General features: G+C 57.1%; 1 protein-coding gene across 2 annotated transcripts in view; it reads left to right on the top strand.

The window, feature by feature from the left end:
• Window positions 1-15,499, top strand: part of BCL11B (BCL11 transcription factor B) — an 88,036-nt gene extending 72,537 nt beyond the window's left edge. For both annotated transcript variants that reach the window (XM_090271375.1, XM_090271374.1), the window contains one exon: window positions 12,918-15,499. In XM_090271375.1, the coding sequence (XP_090127501.1) occupies window positions 12,918-14,968 (2,051 nt within the window). In that variant the 3' untranslated portion in view covers window positions 14,969-15,499. The remainder of the gene's footprint in view (window positions 1-12,917) is intronic.
• Window positions 15,500-16,664: the final 1,165 nt, after the last annotated feature.

Genomic DNA, 16,664 nt, shown 5'->3' with positions numbered 1-16,664 from the left:
AGTATTAATATTAGCCTCTATTTTTAGGTTGACAAACCACCAATAAAAACAGGGTGGAACCGAAGGACCTGGGAATTGAGAATACATCTCCTATGTTGCATTTTGCCCCCACAGTGTATGTTAAAAATAAGTCGCAGGACCATCCTGCTTTGAGGGTCGACCAGGTGTGGCCCATGTGGGGTGGTGACCATTTCTCACAGTCGCGTCTGTAGGAGTTGGGACAGTCAGTCAGGGCTGTGGCCAGACATGCACATTCCAGCGATCAAGCACTTTTTCTCGAAAACACTTCCTATGCTGAGCTTATAAGACAAATTTCCTAGAATTAGGTAACTAGTGCTTTTCTTGATGAATGGACAATTTTGAGGAATTTGCCTGTGTTCTTGGCAACGTACGCTAAGGCTTTCTAAGTTTTATTGCCCTTCCTTCCTTCCTTCTCTCCTTCCTTCCCTCCTTCCTCCTTTTCTGTTTTCCTCCCCCTTTCTCTTCTCTTTTCTTAGAGGTTTTTTTCATCCCACGTTAGGAATTAGGACTGTCCTGCTCCCCTGCAAGCACCTCATTCTGATGACATGTGCGGCAACCATTTACTGGATTTATGTTCTGTGGCTTTAAGTGTTGACTTGTTGCTGGGGCGCCCAACAGGGTCAGGTGGCAAACCCATCTTCAAGAAATCTAGAATGGGGTGGTCAGTGGGTTTTGTGCTGGGCTTCCTTGGAACGTCGTGTGGCCAATGCATGTGACAGTCTGAGAGTGCTTTCCTGGGCTCAGCCCAAACCCACGCTTCCGCTGGCTTCTCCCCACCAGCTGGCCAGCGGAGCCAGTGTTGAGGTGCTGCAGCCGCTGGGAACTCACAGGACTCGACCTCTCCTGGGGCCCGGGCTTCCTGGGCTGCAGGTTCCCAGCACAAACCCAGCAGCAGCATCCTGGGTGCCTACAATCCGTTTGGGCTGCAGCTCCCCAGCCCCCACTCCCCACTCCTCCTTGCACTGCCCCACCTCCTTTGTCACCAGCACAGCCTGCTGCCTCCTGGCGTCACTGCCCTCTGGGGTGGGTGGCAGTGCCGTGACTCAGCTGGGGCAGTCTCTGTGGGCCGTGGGCAGGAGCCACTGGGCCCCCCCAGCCACCATGCTGGGCCCACTGATGTTTGGAGGGGGGCCATGCTGTGAGCATGGGTGCGATTCTCTCCCCACCACCTGGAGTGTGTGTGTATGTGCCAGCACATGCATACGTGTGCACACACACACACACTCACACACCCCTGCGTTTTTGTGTGAACCTGGGCGGGGCTGAGGCGTGCTAGATCTGTTTCCTGTAACCTCCCGTGGCGGCTGATGCATCTCTGAAGGCTCTGATTACCTAAGCACCGGGCAGCGTGGCCGCGCGTCGGGCCGGAAGCTCGGAGGCTGCGAGCCGCGCCTGGCGAGGATGACCATCTCCTGCTGCCGGCGGGCTGGAGAAAGCTGGCACCAGGGCTGAGGCACAGCGCTGTGCCGCAGGTTTTTCATATGGAAATGTGAAATAATGGGGTGATTAAATAGAGCTGTATATTAAAGTACATCTGACATTAGAATTACCATAATGTGCTGTAGCCTTAGGCTGAGTACTTTATTTGCCATCTGCGTAGGCCCAAAATCCCCCGGGGAAGCGCTAAAATATTCTGAATAAACTCAACTCGAGTTCTTATTGAGAGTAAAATACCATTTGTGGCACGTCGTATTGATTCGTCTTAATTGTGGTGCAGAAAAGAACATTCACTCGCTGATGACTTTTGTGCTTGGTGACAAGCTGGCTGGAGTTACTCTAACGCTGCAGTTGGTTAACCTGGGCGGGCCGGGCGGGCACCTCTGCTCAGGACAGGAGCTGTGTGCCACCCTGGGCACAGCTGGGGCTCCCTGCCAGCCCCTTGCTCTCCTCCCACCTTTGGTGGGGGCAGAGGAAATGCACACTGTGCTCCCAGGCCCCTCCCTGCCTGGCCTCCTCTCCCCACCACTGACCCGCTGGGGTTGCCCTGGAGGGACCGTGGCCTCTGTCTCAGCCCTTGGTTGGAGAGATGTACTATGAAATTTTAAGAAAACAAAACTAAAAAATGAAAAGGAAAAGGGAAAAAACCCCACCCACCGCGGCAAACACAAGCTTGGCTGGTTCCTGGTTAGTGGCAGGGGGAGCTGGTAACAGTTCCTGCAGCGTGTGCGTGCGTGCGTGCGTGCATGTGTGTGTGTGCGCGTGCATGTGTGTGTGTGTGTGGCGGGGGGAGTGCTTGTGAGATGCATTAAAGATAAATGAGTCATCGGTAGGAAAACACAGAGCAATCCAGGCAGCGCTCCCCCATTCATAAGGTCCAGTTTTTACCCTATAATTGCCTATCATTATACACAATTTAAATATTCAAACATTCTCCGCAAAGCTTGGGCTAGCATGTTTTTATTACAAATTCAGAACAAGGGAATAACCTTTAACTTCAGAGACAAATGAGACAAATTTACAAGTGCATGTCTGCTGTTTTCTTGTGCTTTATCCATCCCCGTGGACCGGAACACTTTGGCTGTAATGCCGCCCAGAACAATATACATATATTACTACTTGTTTGTGGTGCGTCCGTAACGAGGCCCCTCTGCATTAGCAAACCTATATCACCCGGGCGGGGACGCGCCGCGACGTCAATTATCCCCTCCGAGCTGAACGTACGCTCCATTAAAAGGAGATTTATGGCCCCCGCCCTACTTCTCGGGGTGGGGCGCAGAGAGCGGTGTGGATCGCAGGAGACCAGGAGACGCAGGGTGGAGGCCTGCCCAGGAAGAGGGTCTTAGGGGGGTGGGGGAGGCAGTTTTCCTGTGCCGGCCGGAAGGCATGTGGCGTGCGATCTGCGGGAGGTGTGCATACGTGCAGGCCCCTCCTGGCTCGTCTTGCCTGTTTATTTCTCAATCCACTCTTATTTTCCCATGAAAGGGGAAGGATGGTGTGCCCTGCGCTTCCCTTTTTTTTTTCCCGCTCAGTTCCTGTCCCCAGAGTCCTAGAACCCTTTCGGAAAATCCCCTATTGGGAGAGTTGAGGTGAGCAAAACAAGACCTTCAGAGCAGCTCCCCGGTCAGCCCGCCGGAACCCGCTGGGAAAGGTAGGCCCCGCGCGGGGTTGCCAACAGACAGCAGGTGCAAAGGACGCCAGCCGCGCAGCCATCCATCTCCGGGAGGACACGCTACTTCCAGCGCGTTGAGTGTCTTCCGACGCAGAGGGGGAAACCTGACAAAGGCGATCCGGAGAAACGGGCCTAGCTTTCCGAGAATGTCGTACAGGCGTTGCCGCGTTTACAGCCGTGCTGTGTGCCCTGCCCCTGGCTCCTGCGCCTCAGTGGGAAACGTTGCCGTTCTCACCCTGCCCCCAAAGGCACCCCGCGGCCAGCAACGTTGCTTCGTTTCGGGGCCAGGGGGCTGTTTCCTGAGCCTGAACTGCACACCTGGTCTGACCACAGAATTGAGCAGTTGAAAGCGAGACGGGGGAAACCTGAGGGGCACGGGGCCTGCAGCTGTAACTTCTGTTTTAATGTTTCACCAAGAACCTGGACCGCCCTGTTCCTGAAGGTAGCTTCCTGGGTGTCAGGATGAGAGGCTGGGTGGAAACACTGAATTACCAGAGATGGTGTTTTAGAAGCTGCCTTGTAGGGCAGGGAACCTCCTAGATGGGATTTCGAGTTCCCTCTGTGGGTTTTCTGCTCCCTGGCTCCATTTCTTCGAACCTATGGCTTCCCAGTTTGGGGAGACTGGATCTGGTCTGAAACAAAGCTCTCCCAGGGTTCATCCACACCCTCCTCTTGTACTGAGATTTTGTTAAACTGAACACTGATCACTCAAGCAGCCTTGAGTGTGGGCTTAAAAATCTCTATTAAAAAATTTTTTTTTCCAGTGCTGAGTTGGCAGCAATGGAATCTGATCTGTGTACAGCTGAGTCTGCGCATGTTTCCAGCGCCTCCTCGGACGAATCCCAAACCCGCTTTACAATTCCACCTCCAGCTCCTCCCCTGTGACTCTGGGACCCCACCTCCACGCCTTTGTTCATGCAGGTTCCCCTGTCAGGCATGACCTTTCTCTGCGTGGCAGACTCATTCCTCCTGAACTCAGCGCCTCCTGGGAGAAGTCTTCCTGGGCCTCCCAGGCTGTTGGTCGCGCCTCCCTCTGGGTTCTAGACCAGGTGGCACCCCCTTTACTAGTGACGCAGTGGCCCGAGCCCATACCCGGTGGGTGCAGGCAGATTGGCCTCTTGCCCTGGACCGCAGGCTCCGTGAAGGCAGACGTTTCTGCGTCCCTGCGTTCAGTGCAGGGTCCGGCACAGAGCCGACGCGCCGGGTGTCCGTGTGGTGAAGGACAGAAGCGAGGGAGGAGCAAGCGTGTACCTGGTGCTGAGAAGGTTCTTTTGCCTTTTGCAACAAGGCTGCAGCTGTCTCTGGCGGGCCAGTGTGTGTGGCCTGGCCGTTGTCCTGCTTCGCTTCCTGGAGTCCTCAGAAGTGTAGGAGTCTGGGGAGTGGGACAGGCTCTTCCCGTGAACGTTTGGCCCTGGGTTTGGATGTGAGTGTGGGGGACCCTGTGAATGAGCCGGGTCTGCACCCCTTGAGGAAGTCTGTAGGGCGTATACCCCTCTGCTTGCATCCCCTATTCCCTCACCAGCCACAACCCTCAGCAAATAGACCGCTCTCTTCTGTGCGGGCTAGATGTCCCGGCTCCTTACGCCGGGTGCTCCACCCTGCCTTTCCTCCTTGGTCTGGGCAGGTGCCGTGTTCTCCCCGCATCTGGCTGGAACTCACCTCCACGCGGTGACTCCCACCTGCCTCCTGCCCAAGCACTGGAGTCACTCGGCAGGTTCTGCTCTGCCTTAGGATCCTTTGCTTCCGCAGCTTAACCCACCCTGCTCCCTTTGCCTACCTGTGGCCTTCTGGAGGGGAGGGGTCACGGCTGGCTCCTCTGCCGCAGCCGGCACCTAGTGCGCGGTGACTGGATGGATGAGGGAGAGGGTGACTCACTGAGAGGGGCACGTCCCTAGAGCGTGTGGGACAAGATCAGCTCTCCCTGGGTTCAGTGCCTTCCAGGAATGTCCTTTTTTGCTGGAAGTGGGGTTCCTGGGCATTCCTGGGCACACCTGGCGGCGTGGGGGACGGCAGTGCGTAGAGTGGAGTCTTGGATGAAGGCAAAGGGCCCAGTCTCCCAGCCTGAGGCGACTCCAGGAGTCTAAAGCATGAATGTAGTTCACTGGTCACGTGGACGCTACGGGGGTAGACGGACTGTCCTCAGACACTTGGAGGCTAAGCGAGTTTTTTCACTGTGTAGGGCCCCTTTAGCCTCAGCCAAGGGACACATGTCTAAGCCTGCTGCTGCTGTCACTGGCCAGCTCGCTGGTGTTCACGTGCAGCTGCGGTGATTGGCCACGCTGGTTCCAGTCCCTCCGCAGGGCCTGCTGTGGCAGCGTTGGTGTCCCAGTGTGGGGTGTGGGGAGGTGGGGGGTGCAGCCAGGTGTGTGTCTGGATTCCGACTGGGCCCTGGACTCAGACCGGGCTGTGTGACTTCGGGCCCCTCACTTAACTCTGATGAGCCTTACTTTCCTTTTTCTACAAAATCTGGATGGAAACCCAGTTCCCAAAGTTGCCGTGAATGTCCCCCTGCGATGCCAACACTGGCACGTGCAGGTTGGTTATGAGTGGAACCCACCAAAGTCAAGGGCGAAATAAATCATACGTATGGTGGTCAGAATGCTGTGGGAGGCGAGAGGGGTTACACCTGGTCTGGGTCAAAGAGGCTGCTTTGCAGGTAGGGAAGGAAAGGCAGGTGTTCTGGGCTTCTGCAGTGGCAGGCCATGGGCATGGGAAAGTGGACATGGGAAAGTGCGCGGCCGTGGGGAGGGGACCAGGAAGGGGAGTGGCTGGTGCCGAGGTGGGCAGCGAGTCTGGCCAGGTCTCGAAGGCTGAGCGCCGGGGGCTTCCTTAAGGGTGGCAGATGCTGTCAGCTCTGTGATGAGGGAAGATCACTGGCCCACTTGCCCACTCTGTCAAGGTGGCTTAAAGGTGGGCAGTGGCAGTGGTGAGGTGGCTTGGTCTGTCTGGAGTCACCTAGGTCCCGGCGTGCTTGGTGGTTGGCATGCAGCCGGCTGGCTGAGGGCTTGGACGTGCCAGGTGAGGCCTGGGCCCGACGAGCCTGGGAAGTGGCCCATCCGCGGAGCGTGCTGAGCCGGAGCTGGCCTCACCTGCAGAGGCAGGCTGTGGAGCCGGGTGGGCTCGCCCAGACCTGGGCAGACGTCCTTGTCCCGGTAGGGGTGCAAACGCTGGGGAAGCAGACAGAACGCCCATGTGACACAGCCTACCGACAATTCCAAAGGACACGTGCTGGTGGCCCGAGTCATAGCAGTGGACAGACTAGCTCGGTGCCTGTCCTCTGGGAGCTTGGAATCTGGCTTAGACAATAAATTTCACAAAAATACCCCAAGGCCAATGGAGCGGCCTTGGGCAACTTCCTTTCGGTCTCTGAGCGTGCGTTACTGCACCTGTGCGTGGTCACAGTACGTCGTAGGGTTATCGTGAAGATTAATGGCGGTAATGCACGTGGGGGGCTGGCATAAGGGAGGCCTAGACCCCAAACCCTGCCCAACCCTTGCTTTCTTCCCCCAGCACCTCGCACTTCTCCCTGGCAGCTCTCCTACTTTTCACTAGACCACGGAGCGGGCTGTTCGGTGTCCCGCGCACACGGCAATGGGAGCTGCGTCCCAGCTCCCAGCAGCGGACCCAGTGGGTCAGAGGCCCCATCCCCTATTTGCTCAGTAAATGAATGAGAGGCAGGCGCGCTCCTAGCTCTCAGCAGGACACATGCTGTTCCCTGGTGTGTTCAGCCCTATCTGCCCTGGTCGCCCATGTGCACTGAGGCCCCGGGCCAGCAAAGAGGCAGCGGCACCCCCTATGCGGCCATGGCTCTCTGGAGGGCAGCGTTGAGGATGATTCTGAGCCTGGAGGGAGTGTGCAGGGATGGATTGGTAAAGTCTGCCACCGGCGCAGGTGGAGGGGTGTGGGCCCCATCAGAGGAGGCCGGCTCAGTGCTCCGTCACCAGGGAGACCGTTTATTAGCCGGAATAGTGCTCCCCAGCACCTCCACCACCCAGCAAAGGGCGTCTGTTACTTGTCCCTGAGATGGTGAGCATGATTTCTCTGAGTTACTGACTGCAGTTCTAGCCCAAAGCAGCGCCACTCCACGTTTTCGTTAGCACGTGGGCCAGAAGCAGAGGGTGAATACCGGGGTGCGCACGGCCGCCCCACTCCCCACGCAGGTCGGCACACGGTTTTCTCCTGGTCAGGCTCTTTCGAGTCCGGCGCAACCCTCAGGCTTCCGGCAGCTCGCGTTCTCCTCCGCTCCTCACTTTGCTCCTCTGTGAAATGGTGCTGGTGCCAGCTCCGGCCTCGGGGGTCGTCGGGCGCCGCGCGCTAGCCGCCGCAGGCGGGGGGTGAGGGTTTAATCGTGGGTTATTGTTACTGCTGCTGCTGGGATTCCCCAGGGCCGCCTCTCTTCAAGGCTGAGCTTTGAGGGACTGCATTCAGAACCAGCAGCGATGGTCAGTGGTTGGGAGAGTTCCTGGACTCTGTGTTCGAAAACAACACAAACAGGAAACTTACAAAGACCCACCCTCTCACCCCTACCCCGCCATGTGACCATTTTCTCTCTGGGACCCTGAAAGAGAAAACAGTGTTTTAAAAACTTGCTAAGATGAGGTCTAGCCATCTCAGGGATAAGAGCGATAATAATTATTCTCATTTTGGAGGGCTGGGTGGTGAGTCAGAGACCCCGGCTGTTTCTTTGGACACCAGACACCGTGAGGTTTGGCGAGGGGGAGGGGCCTGCCACAGGGGACCCTGGGACCCAGCTTCCTGCTCCTGATCGGGCTGCCTGGCGTCTCATGGCCTCTCCGCCAGGTGCTGAGGTGTTGCCACCTGCAGGCGCAGTAGCTCTGGGAAAGGTCTCCCCTCCAGGAGCTAGGCCTGTGGGGACCGGACCGGGTCCCATCAGAGGACAATGGATGTACCTCCTGGGAGGACACACAGAGGGCAGCAGGAGAACCTCTCTCTCTGTGTGTCTCTCTCGGCTGTTTTCATTGTGTAGAGGTAGTGACCTGTCCCTGGGTGGGGCCTGGGGTCAAGAGCCTGACAAGGGACGAGGCCCTTCCCCTGCTGGCTAGGGGACTCTGAGCTCTGTCACCTGCCAGCAGGAATGTAGTCGCCTGGCCTCCCCCAGAGGCCCTGGGAGCAGCTGGAAATGGCCAGGGCACGCGGAAGTGCCAACCCAGCTGTACAGCGCCCTGCACACTGCAGAGGGCCAAGACCCAGTGCTCACGTCCCAGCGGCAGGGTTCACACGTCCGCCTCCAGCTGTTGGAGGACAGCGGCAGCGTATGAGCCGGGCCCCGCTTGAGCTGGGAGGCAGTGTCCCCTTGCTCCCTCTCCAGCAGCACGGAGCCGCTGTCTCCTGCGGGCAGGATGCCCTTCCGCCGGTGTCGTGCGGCCTGAGGAGGCGGCCGATTAAACCCATGTCCTCAGTGATGGCCTTCTGACCGAATAATAAGAACTCAGTTAAAGCGGTGCTTTTTATTGAACATCCCTATCACCTTTATTGGTATTACTGGAGTTACTGGGATAATGAGGAGGAAATTATTGAGATGCTCATTAAAAAGAAAAAAAACTTAATAGCAGAGGGAGGGTAGCATTTCATTGCAGGAGTCCAGTTGTGTGTCTCTTCCCAAACGTCACAATAAAAAAGGATGTTTCCTCGGCATTTGCAAGTTTCAGCTTCCCTGGAACCTCTAATGCCTTGGGTGGGCTGCATTAGGATTCCTCCAGGGGTCGGTCTGCTACTGCCAGAGCTACACAGAAAGGCACCCCAAAACGCCCAGTGCTGGGTACGAGATGGATTATAAAAAACAAATCGCGCAACACCCAAACCGTAACGTGTGCGTAGCACTGTGCACTTTCACGGGGTGTGTCCACACAGGGTCGCACCTGGTCCCCCTGGTCTGTTGTGTCCATTCTGCTGAGGAGGAAATCGAGGCTCAGAGAGCGTAAGGACTCTGCTGGGAAGAGGTATGCACCCACCCTGCCATCTTATTCCCAGGAGATCACAGAGAGGGGTTTGAGCTTGGGAAAAACACAAGGGGCTCCCTTTAGAGCCTGTGGAGCAAAGATTTAGTGTGAGCTCCTGCCAGCTGCTGTTAAAAAGGTCTGAGGAAGGAAGGAAGCAAGGAAGGAGGCGGGTCCCAGGCTCCGAGTCGCCAAGCCTGATGTCGTAGCGCCTCACATGCAGCTGACATTTTTAGGTCTGTAGGCCGAGTTTCATGTGGCTGGGAACGTCACTTCACAATAATTGACGCATCCGTTCGCGACCTTAGCAGCCTGTCCAGGGCCACTGGAGATGACCTCACCTCGTGCGGACTCCGGTTCACTGGGGCAGGTGGCGCTGAGCTGCAGGACAGGGTGACGAGGAGGAAGCCTCTGGTCCCGGGAAGGAGCGGGGTCAGCCCTCTGACCCAGGCTCTCCCGCTGCCTGTACAAAGGAGCCATCGCGACTCTGGGAGCTACGGTTTAACCCGTTTAGCGAGTTTTCGAATGGAAACGTTCCAAACGGCTCTCAAAGACTTTCTGATATTGTTTGGTTCTTAAAAGTGAGCGGCCCCAGGGCTCAAGGCTACGTGGAGGCAAGAGGGGACCATGAAGCGGTAATGTGGAAATGAGCGTTTTATTAAAAAAGGAAAGAGTGGTAGAGTGGAAAGAGAGTGGTCTAGGGAGGGCCTTTGAAGGCCGGGAAAGGTTTTAAAAATCAGAAGCTGTCAGGTCGGCACCAGCAGGGACTGTAGCCACCATGAGGAGGGGAGTCCAGGAACCTGAGTGGTTTCGGGGTGCAGGAAAAGAAAGAGCTCTCCCTGGCACGGCAAATGGCCCCGAAATCCGATTGGATGGAGACGCCTGATGGTGAATTATGGGCAGGTAACTTCCTCCCTCGGCGGCTCCCTGTTGGATATTTGCAACGGTCTTTCCCTCTTTTTTAAAAAACAAGAAGTGGAAACATCTGAGCTACATATTTGGAACATGGAGCTTCACGTTTCCGAGCAGCTGCCATTTTGAGTTTTATTTTTAAAAAATGTTTCCATCGGCCATTTCGACAGTAGAGCAGTCTTCCTTCCTGGCCTGCCTAGGAATTTTGAATTCTCTTTTGCTAGCGCATTCCTCACGAGCAATAGAACTTCCTAGAAAATGTGTGGCCAACAGAACAAGCATCAGGAAGTGCTCTGGAGGTACCCAAGGAAATGGAGATGGTGAAAAGAGAGACTGGGCTGGGGGTGCAGGGCGGGTGGGGGTCCCACTGAGAAACGCGAAGCTCCGCAGCGCTGCGTGCCGTCACTGGATGGACCGCAGTGGCCGAAGCTGAGGCGAAGGGCACAGAAGCACTCTCTGATCTGAAGATGAATGACCTTGTAGGACGTACCACTTCATTGGTCTTATTAGCGTCTGTGTCAGAAAAGGGGCCTTTATTTATCTGCTTCTTATTTACTGCTTCTTTATCCTGCCTCGCTCCGGAAGAGGGTGTGAGGAGGACTCTAAATGTGGCTTCTGGCCAGCTTTCCTGTGAGACGGTCAGAGGTGCAGGTCTGCTCCCCACGCACGCTAACTAAGAAGCTGAGGACAGGAGACGGTGCGGCACTTCCTCTGCTGGCTGAGTGGCATGCAGAGAGGGAGCTCTGGGCTGCGGGTGAAACTCAGGCTGCCCGGGGGCCTTGGGAAGACCCCCCCACCCCCACCCCGCGCTTTCCAGGTGGGGAGAATTCTCCTTGGGTCCCAGCATGAGGAACTGAATTATCCAGACACACTGGGAGAAGGAAGTTACCCAGACACCCCGGAGAAAGGAAATCACTCACTCGGAAGTTCTCCTTGAGCTGTTTTTAAAAGCGAGGTGAAGCCGAGTGCCAGAGTTCTTCCTTTCTCTCTGTCCTCCCTTCTCAGTGGTCTCTTTACCCCCAAACACAGACACAGCGGAGGGGACGACGGTGAAGGGACCCCAACAGGACAGCGAGCCTGGAGGGCATGCCCTTGGTTTCCGGAGGTGGGTGCTCTGGCCCCGCTGGTGTGTGGTCTGGGAGAATCCACACCCTGCCCCCCCGATGGCCCAGCGCTCTTCTGGGACATTGCCCGCCTCGTGTGGCTTGGAAGCCCCGGCCCCTCGGGAGCTGTCCTGCCTCACCTACCTGTATGGAATTCATAGCATTCGGTCCCCGAGTCGCTGGGTTTTTACTGCTAAGGGTGCAGCCTCCCAGAAATATAATTCATGGGTGGAAAACAAGAAATACGTCTCACCATGGGATTTCAGAAGCCCTTACATGGATACCGGGGACAGGCCGAGATGAGGGACTGTCATCTTGGCTCGGCATCCTGCGGGACCTCGTGTCAACTACCTAATGTTGGTTCTGGTCACCAGGGAGTTTGGGGCTGCCGTGCTTTATGAGGGTTACAATCTCCCAGGTACAGGGAAGTTTGGAAGGAGAAAATGGGTTCTTCAAGACTGTGGCTGTGATCTCTTGTCCTGTTCCTTCCTGGCCAGTGAGTGAATCCAGTGTCAGAGGGCAGGGCCTGCCTGCACCCGTCCTGTTTACGTAAAGCGTGAGGAGAGGTTCAGACTGGAGAAGCAGCCGGCTTCCCCCCGCAGGCTGAGGAGGGGAGCCGCAGGACGGGTTCTGGATGAAACGTGTGGCCTCCATTTTATGATTGCTCCAATGATGGACAAGACCATGACCTTGGGTTCAGTGCCACCTGGGTTCATGACGGCTTGTTCCCAATGTCACCAGAGCCAGTATCTAACAAATCCATGCTTGCTGCCCTTCATCCTGACTGCTCTGTCCGACTTGACATTCTTTCATTCAGTTAATGTTCTGGTAAAGGACTTCATGTAGGCCAGGGGCCTCCTGGCCTTTCCCCCTCCTGGAGGGTCTGTGGAGGCCAGATCCCACACAGTGGTTAGGGCGTGTGTGTGAGGTCACGCTAGGGCACCCATCACACAGTGGTGGTCTTCAGACATGCTAAGTTCCTTTTGCTCCTACATATCCGTGTTTCAATTTGACAGTGCTTTCTGCACCGATGATGATGTAGGAACCCGCAAAATTTTCTGTAGCTAAAATCCCAAACGATTCAGGGGTATCAGCCATTTCACTTTACAAAGTGTGTGTAAGGTGATTCAGATTGCCTTATGTTTTCAGAATGTCCTTGGATCAGATATTACCTTATCGTTGGTGGTGCTCAGAAGGGTGAGCCGGGGGTGGGGGTTGGTGCTGCCTCCCAGGGGACATTGGGTAATGCCTGGAGAGATTTTTGATCTTAGTGACTGGGGCCGTGGGGGGTGCTCGTGGCTTCTAGTGGGGAGAGGCCAGGGACGCGCTGCTGAACATCCTAGCATGCACAGGACAGCTCCCATGACACAGAATTCTCAGGGTCTAGATGTCAGTCATGTCTTGGCCTGACAGTTGCCAGGTGCCCGGTGTGGCCTGGGCTCTCTCTTCCACGGTCCAAGCCTGATAATCACCCCTGTTCTTGGAATCAGGCCTGCTCACAAATATGTCTCCCCTGGATTCTAAACTAATGGGAATAAGGATTCCTTTTCTTCAGGGGTGCAAACTGGGGTCTGCGGCATTCAGGTGACTGCCTGGGGTCGGGTAGCGGGCCAGGGCTTTGCCTGGGCCCCCCGTCCACACGGCCGGCAGAAGCCCGCAGGTGGCTGGAGCGCATGCGGCCTGGCCCGAGGGCCTGCCACAGCGCAGCCTGGGCCGCCCACTTACACGCTCTCCGGTGGGCGGCCCCGCGGTACGCTCGCCCCGCGCGGCTTCTCACGCTCTCTTCTCTGCCTTTCTGTCCGTGTGTGTCCCCAGGTAAAGATGAGCCTTCCAGCTACATTTGCACAACATGCAAGCAGCCCTTCAACAGCGCGTGGTTCCTGCTGCAGCACGCGCAGAACACGCACGGCTTCCGCATCTACCTGGAGCCCGGGCCGGCCAGCAGCTCGCTCACGCCGCGGCTCACCATCCCGCCGCCGCTGGGGCCCGAGGCCGTGGCCCAGTCCCCGCTCATGAATTTCCTGGGCGACAGCAACCCCTTCAGCTTGCTGCGCATGACGGGCCCCATCCTGCGGGACCACCCGGGCTTCGGCGAGGGCCGCCTGCCGGGCACGCCGCCCCTCTTCAGCCCGCCGCCGCGCCACCACCTGGACCCGCACCGCCTCAGTGCCGAGGAGATGGGGCTCGTCGCCCAGCACCCCAGTGCCTTCGACCGAGTCATGCGCCTGAACCCCATGGCCATCGACTCGCCCGCCATGGACTTCTCCCGGCGGCTGCGCGAGCTGGCGGGCAACAGCTCCACGCCGCCGCCCGTGTCCCCGGGCCGCAGTAACCCTATGCACCGGCTCCTGAACCCCTTCCAGCCCAGCCCCAAGTCCCCGTTCCTGAGCACGCCGCCGCTGCCAACCATGGCCCCCGGCGGCACGCCACCGCCCCAGCCGCCGGCCAAGAGCAAGTCGTGCGAGTTCTGCGGCAAGACCTTCAAGTTCCAGAGCAATCTCATCGTGCACCGGCGCAGCCACACGGGCGAGAAGCCCTACAAGTGCCAGCTGTGCGACCACGCGTGCTCGCAGGCGAGCAAGCTCAAGCGCCACATGAAGACGCACATGCACAAGGCCGGCTCGCTGGCCGGCCGCTCCGACGACGGGCTCTCGGCCGCCAGCTCCCCGGAGCCCGGCACCAGCGAGCTGGCCGGCGAGGGGCTCAAGGCGGGCGGCGACTTCCGCCACCACGAGAGCGACCCGTCGCTGGGGCCCGAGCCCGAGGAGGACGACGAGGAGGAGGAGGAGGAGGAGGAGGAGCTGCTGCTGGAGAACGAGAGCCGGCCCGAGTCGAGCTTCAGCATGGACTCGGAGCTGAGCCGCAACCGGGAGAACGGCGGCGGCGCGGGGGTGCCCGGGGTCCCGGGCGCGGCCGGGGTGGGCGGCGCGGCCAAGGCGCTGGCCGACGAGAAGGCGCTGGTGCTGGGCAAGGTCATGGAGAACGTGGGCCTGGGCGCGCTGCCGCAGTACGGCGACCTGCTGGCCGACAAGCAGAAGCGCGGCGCCTTCCTGAAGCGCGCGGCGGGCGACCCGGGCGAGGACGACGACGCGGGCGGCTGCGGGGACGCGGGCCCGGGCGGCGGCGCGGTCAACGGGCGTGGCGGCGGCGGCTTCGCGCCGGGCGCCGAGCCCTTCCCCGGCCTCTTCCCGCGGAAGCCGGCGCCGCTGCCCAGCCCCGGGCTCAACAGCGCCGCGAAGCGCATCAAGGTGGAGAAGGACCTGGAGCTGCCGCCCGCCGCGCTCATCCCCACGGAGAACGTGTACTCGCAGTGGCTGGTGGGCTACGCCGCGTCGCGGCACTTCATGAAGGACCCCTTCCTGGGCTTCACGGACGCGCGCCAGTCGCCCTTCGCCACGTCGTCCGAGCACTCGTCCGAGAACGGCAGCCTGCGCTTCTCCACGCCGCCCGGGGACCTGCTGGACGGCGGCCTGTCGGGCCGCAGCGGCACGGCCAGCGGCGGCAGCACGCCGCACCTGGGCGGCCCGGGCCCCGGGCGGCCGAGCTCCAAGGAGGGCCGCCGCAGCGACACGTGCGAGTACTGCGGCAAGGTGTTCAAGAACTGCAGCAACCTGACGGTGCACCGGCGGAGCCACACCGGCGAGCGGCCTTACAAATGCGAGCTGTGCAACTACGCGTGCGCGCAGAGCAGCAAGCTCACGCGCCACATGAAGACGCACGGGCAGATCGGCAAGGAGGTGTACCGCTGCGACATCTGCCAGATGCCCTTCAGCGTCTACAGCACCCTGGAGAAACACATGAAAAAGTGGCACGGCGAGCACTTGCTGACTAACGACGTCAAAATCGAGCAGGCCGAGAGGAGCTAAGCGCGTGGGCGCGCGGGCGCGCGTGGTCGGGCACCCCGCACCTGTACAGTGGAACCGTTGCCAAGCGACAGAATGCTGACCTGACACTTGCCTCCGTGTCACCGCCATTGAGCATCCCACGTGGGCCCCCCCTCCCCTCCCGGGGCCCAGGGGAGGTGGCCCTCCAACCTGACCCGTGTCTGCGAAGTCCTAGGGAAACCCGAGGGTTGTTAAGGCAGTCAAAATTGTGGAGCCTTTTAACTGTGCAATAATTTCTGTATTTATTGGGTTTTGTAATTTTTTGGCATGTGCAGGTACTTTTTATTATTATTCTTTCTGTTTAAATTCCTTTAAAAGATTCTGTTGGGTATCCATCCCTTCTTCATTTTTTTTTTTTTTATCCCAGTAGTAGCCTGAGCAATGACTCGCAAGCAATGTAGAGGGGAAGCATATCTTTTAAATTATAATTTTGGGGGGAGGGCGCTGCTTTTTTGAAATTTAAGCTAAGCATGTGTAATTTCTTGTGAAGAAGCCAACACTTAAATGACTTTTAAAGTTGTTTACTTTTTTTTTTTTTTTGTCCTGAAATAAAAAGTGGCATGCGTTTTTTTTTTTTTTTTTTTTTTTTTGTGTGGGGGGGGGTATGTACAGCGGATAACAATCTAAAGTTGTAGCACTTTGTTTCAGAATTGGAGTGGAGATGTAGCACTGATGATGTCCTCAGCAACAGAGGCCTTTTCTGTGTTCATTTGAACCTTTCCATTCATTCTAAGAGGGGAACTTGGAGTGGTGGGGGAAAGGGGCCCCGAAAACTCAGCACTGCCAGAGAAATAAGAGTTTTTGAAGGCTCCCTGGGGAAATGGCCTAGAGAATCCTAAGATGGTGCATTCCAGCAGATACTCTCCCCTTCTGGAAATGCGGGTGTGCTCTGGGATGCCATCTTGGCCATTTTGCTGTAGAACAGGCTAAATAAAACGGGCTGAGGGTACTGTTTTAGGGGCTGGTGGTCGTGGCCTGCATTGATACAGAAAAGAAGAAACCAGCAGTGTTCTTTCAGGCTTCTTCTGGCTTGGCAGCTCCCCCCCACCCCCTGCCCTTTTTATCACCCTCACCACGAAAATCCCACATCCTACGTTGCTACACATGATAATTGTTGATCATTTCTCAAGCAGACAAGTGCCCTGATGGTGAACTAAGGGAAGCTAGTGTTCTCATGTCACGCACACTGATGACATTGTATGGACAGGGGCGGGGAAATCTCGTGAATTTCTGCTCCCTTTTCCAGGAAGAGCAGAGAAAAAGAGTTTCATCTGAAGGTGCCCAGCGCTACTTCCCAATTTTTCCCCTCTTCTATCCCGTTAGGTTCGAAGGTACTAAGCATTGGACCGTTGAGATTAGACTTTTGAATTCCGTTGACCCGCACTTTAAAGCTTTTGTTTGCATTTAAATTAAATGGCTTCTAAACAAGAAATTGCAACATAGTCTTCTCTTTGGCCCAGAGGTGGGTTCAACTGGAAGGGACGGCTGAGATCGAGTGTCAGTGTTGCTAAGCGTGGCATTCACAATACTGGCACTATAAAGAACCAAGGAAAATAATAACTTATTGGACAGTTTTTCTACTGCCCATCGATCTGATGTGAGTGCCTTGAAAACTGATCTTCCTATTTCAGTCTCTTGAGACAAATGCAAAACTTTTTTTTTTTTGAAACAAAAAGAC

The sequence above is a fragment of the Furipterus horrens genome, unplaced genomic scaffold (assembly GCF_987537825.1).
Source record: "Furipterus horrens unplaced genomic scaffold, mFurHor1.1.pri manual_scaffold_3, whole genome shotgun sequence".
Lineage (NCBI taxonomy): Eukaryota > Metazoa > Chordata > Mammalia > Chiroptera > Furipteridae > Furipterus > Furipterus horrens.
Note: the sequence above shows the minus strand (reverse complement) of the source record. Positions and strands in the feature narration are given on the sequence as shown.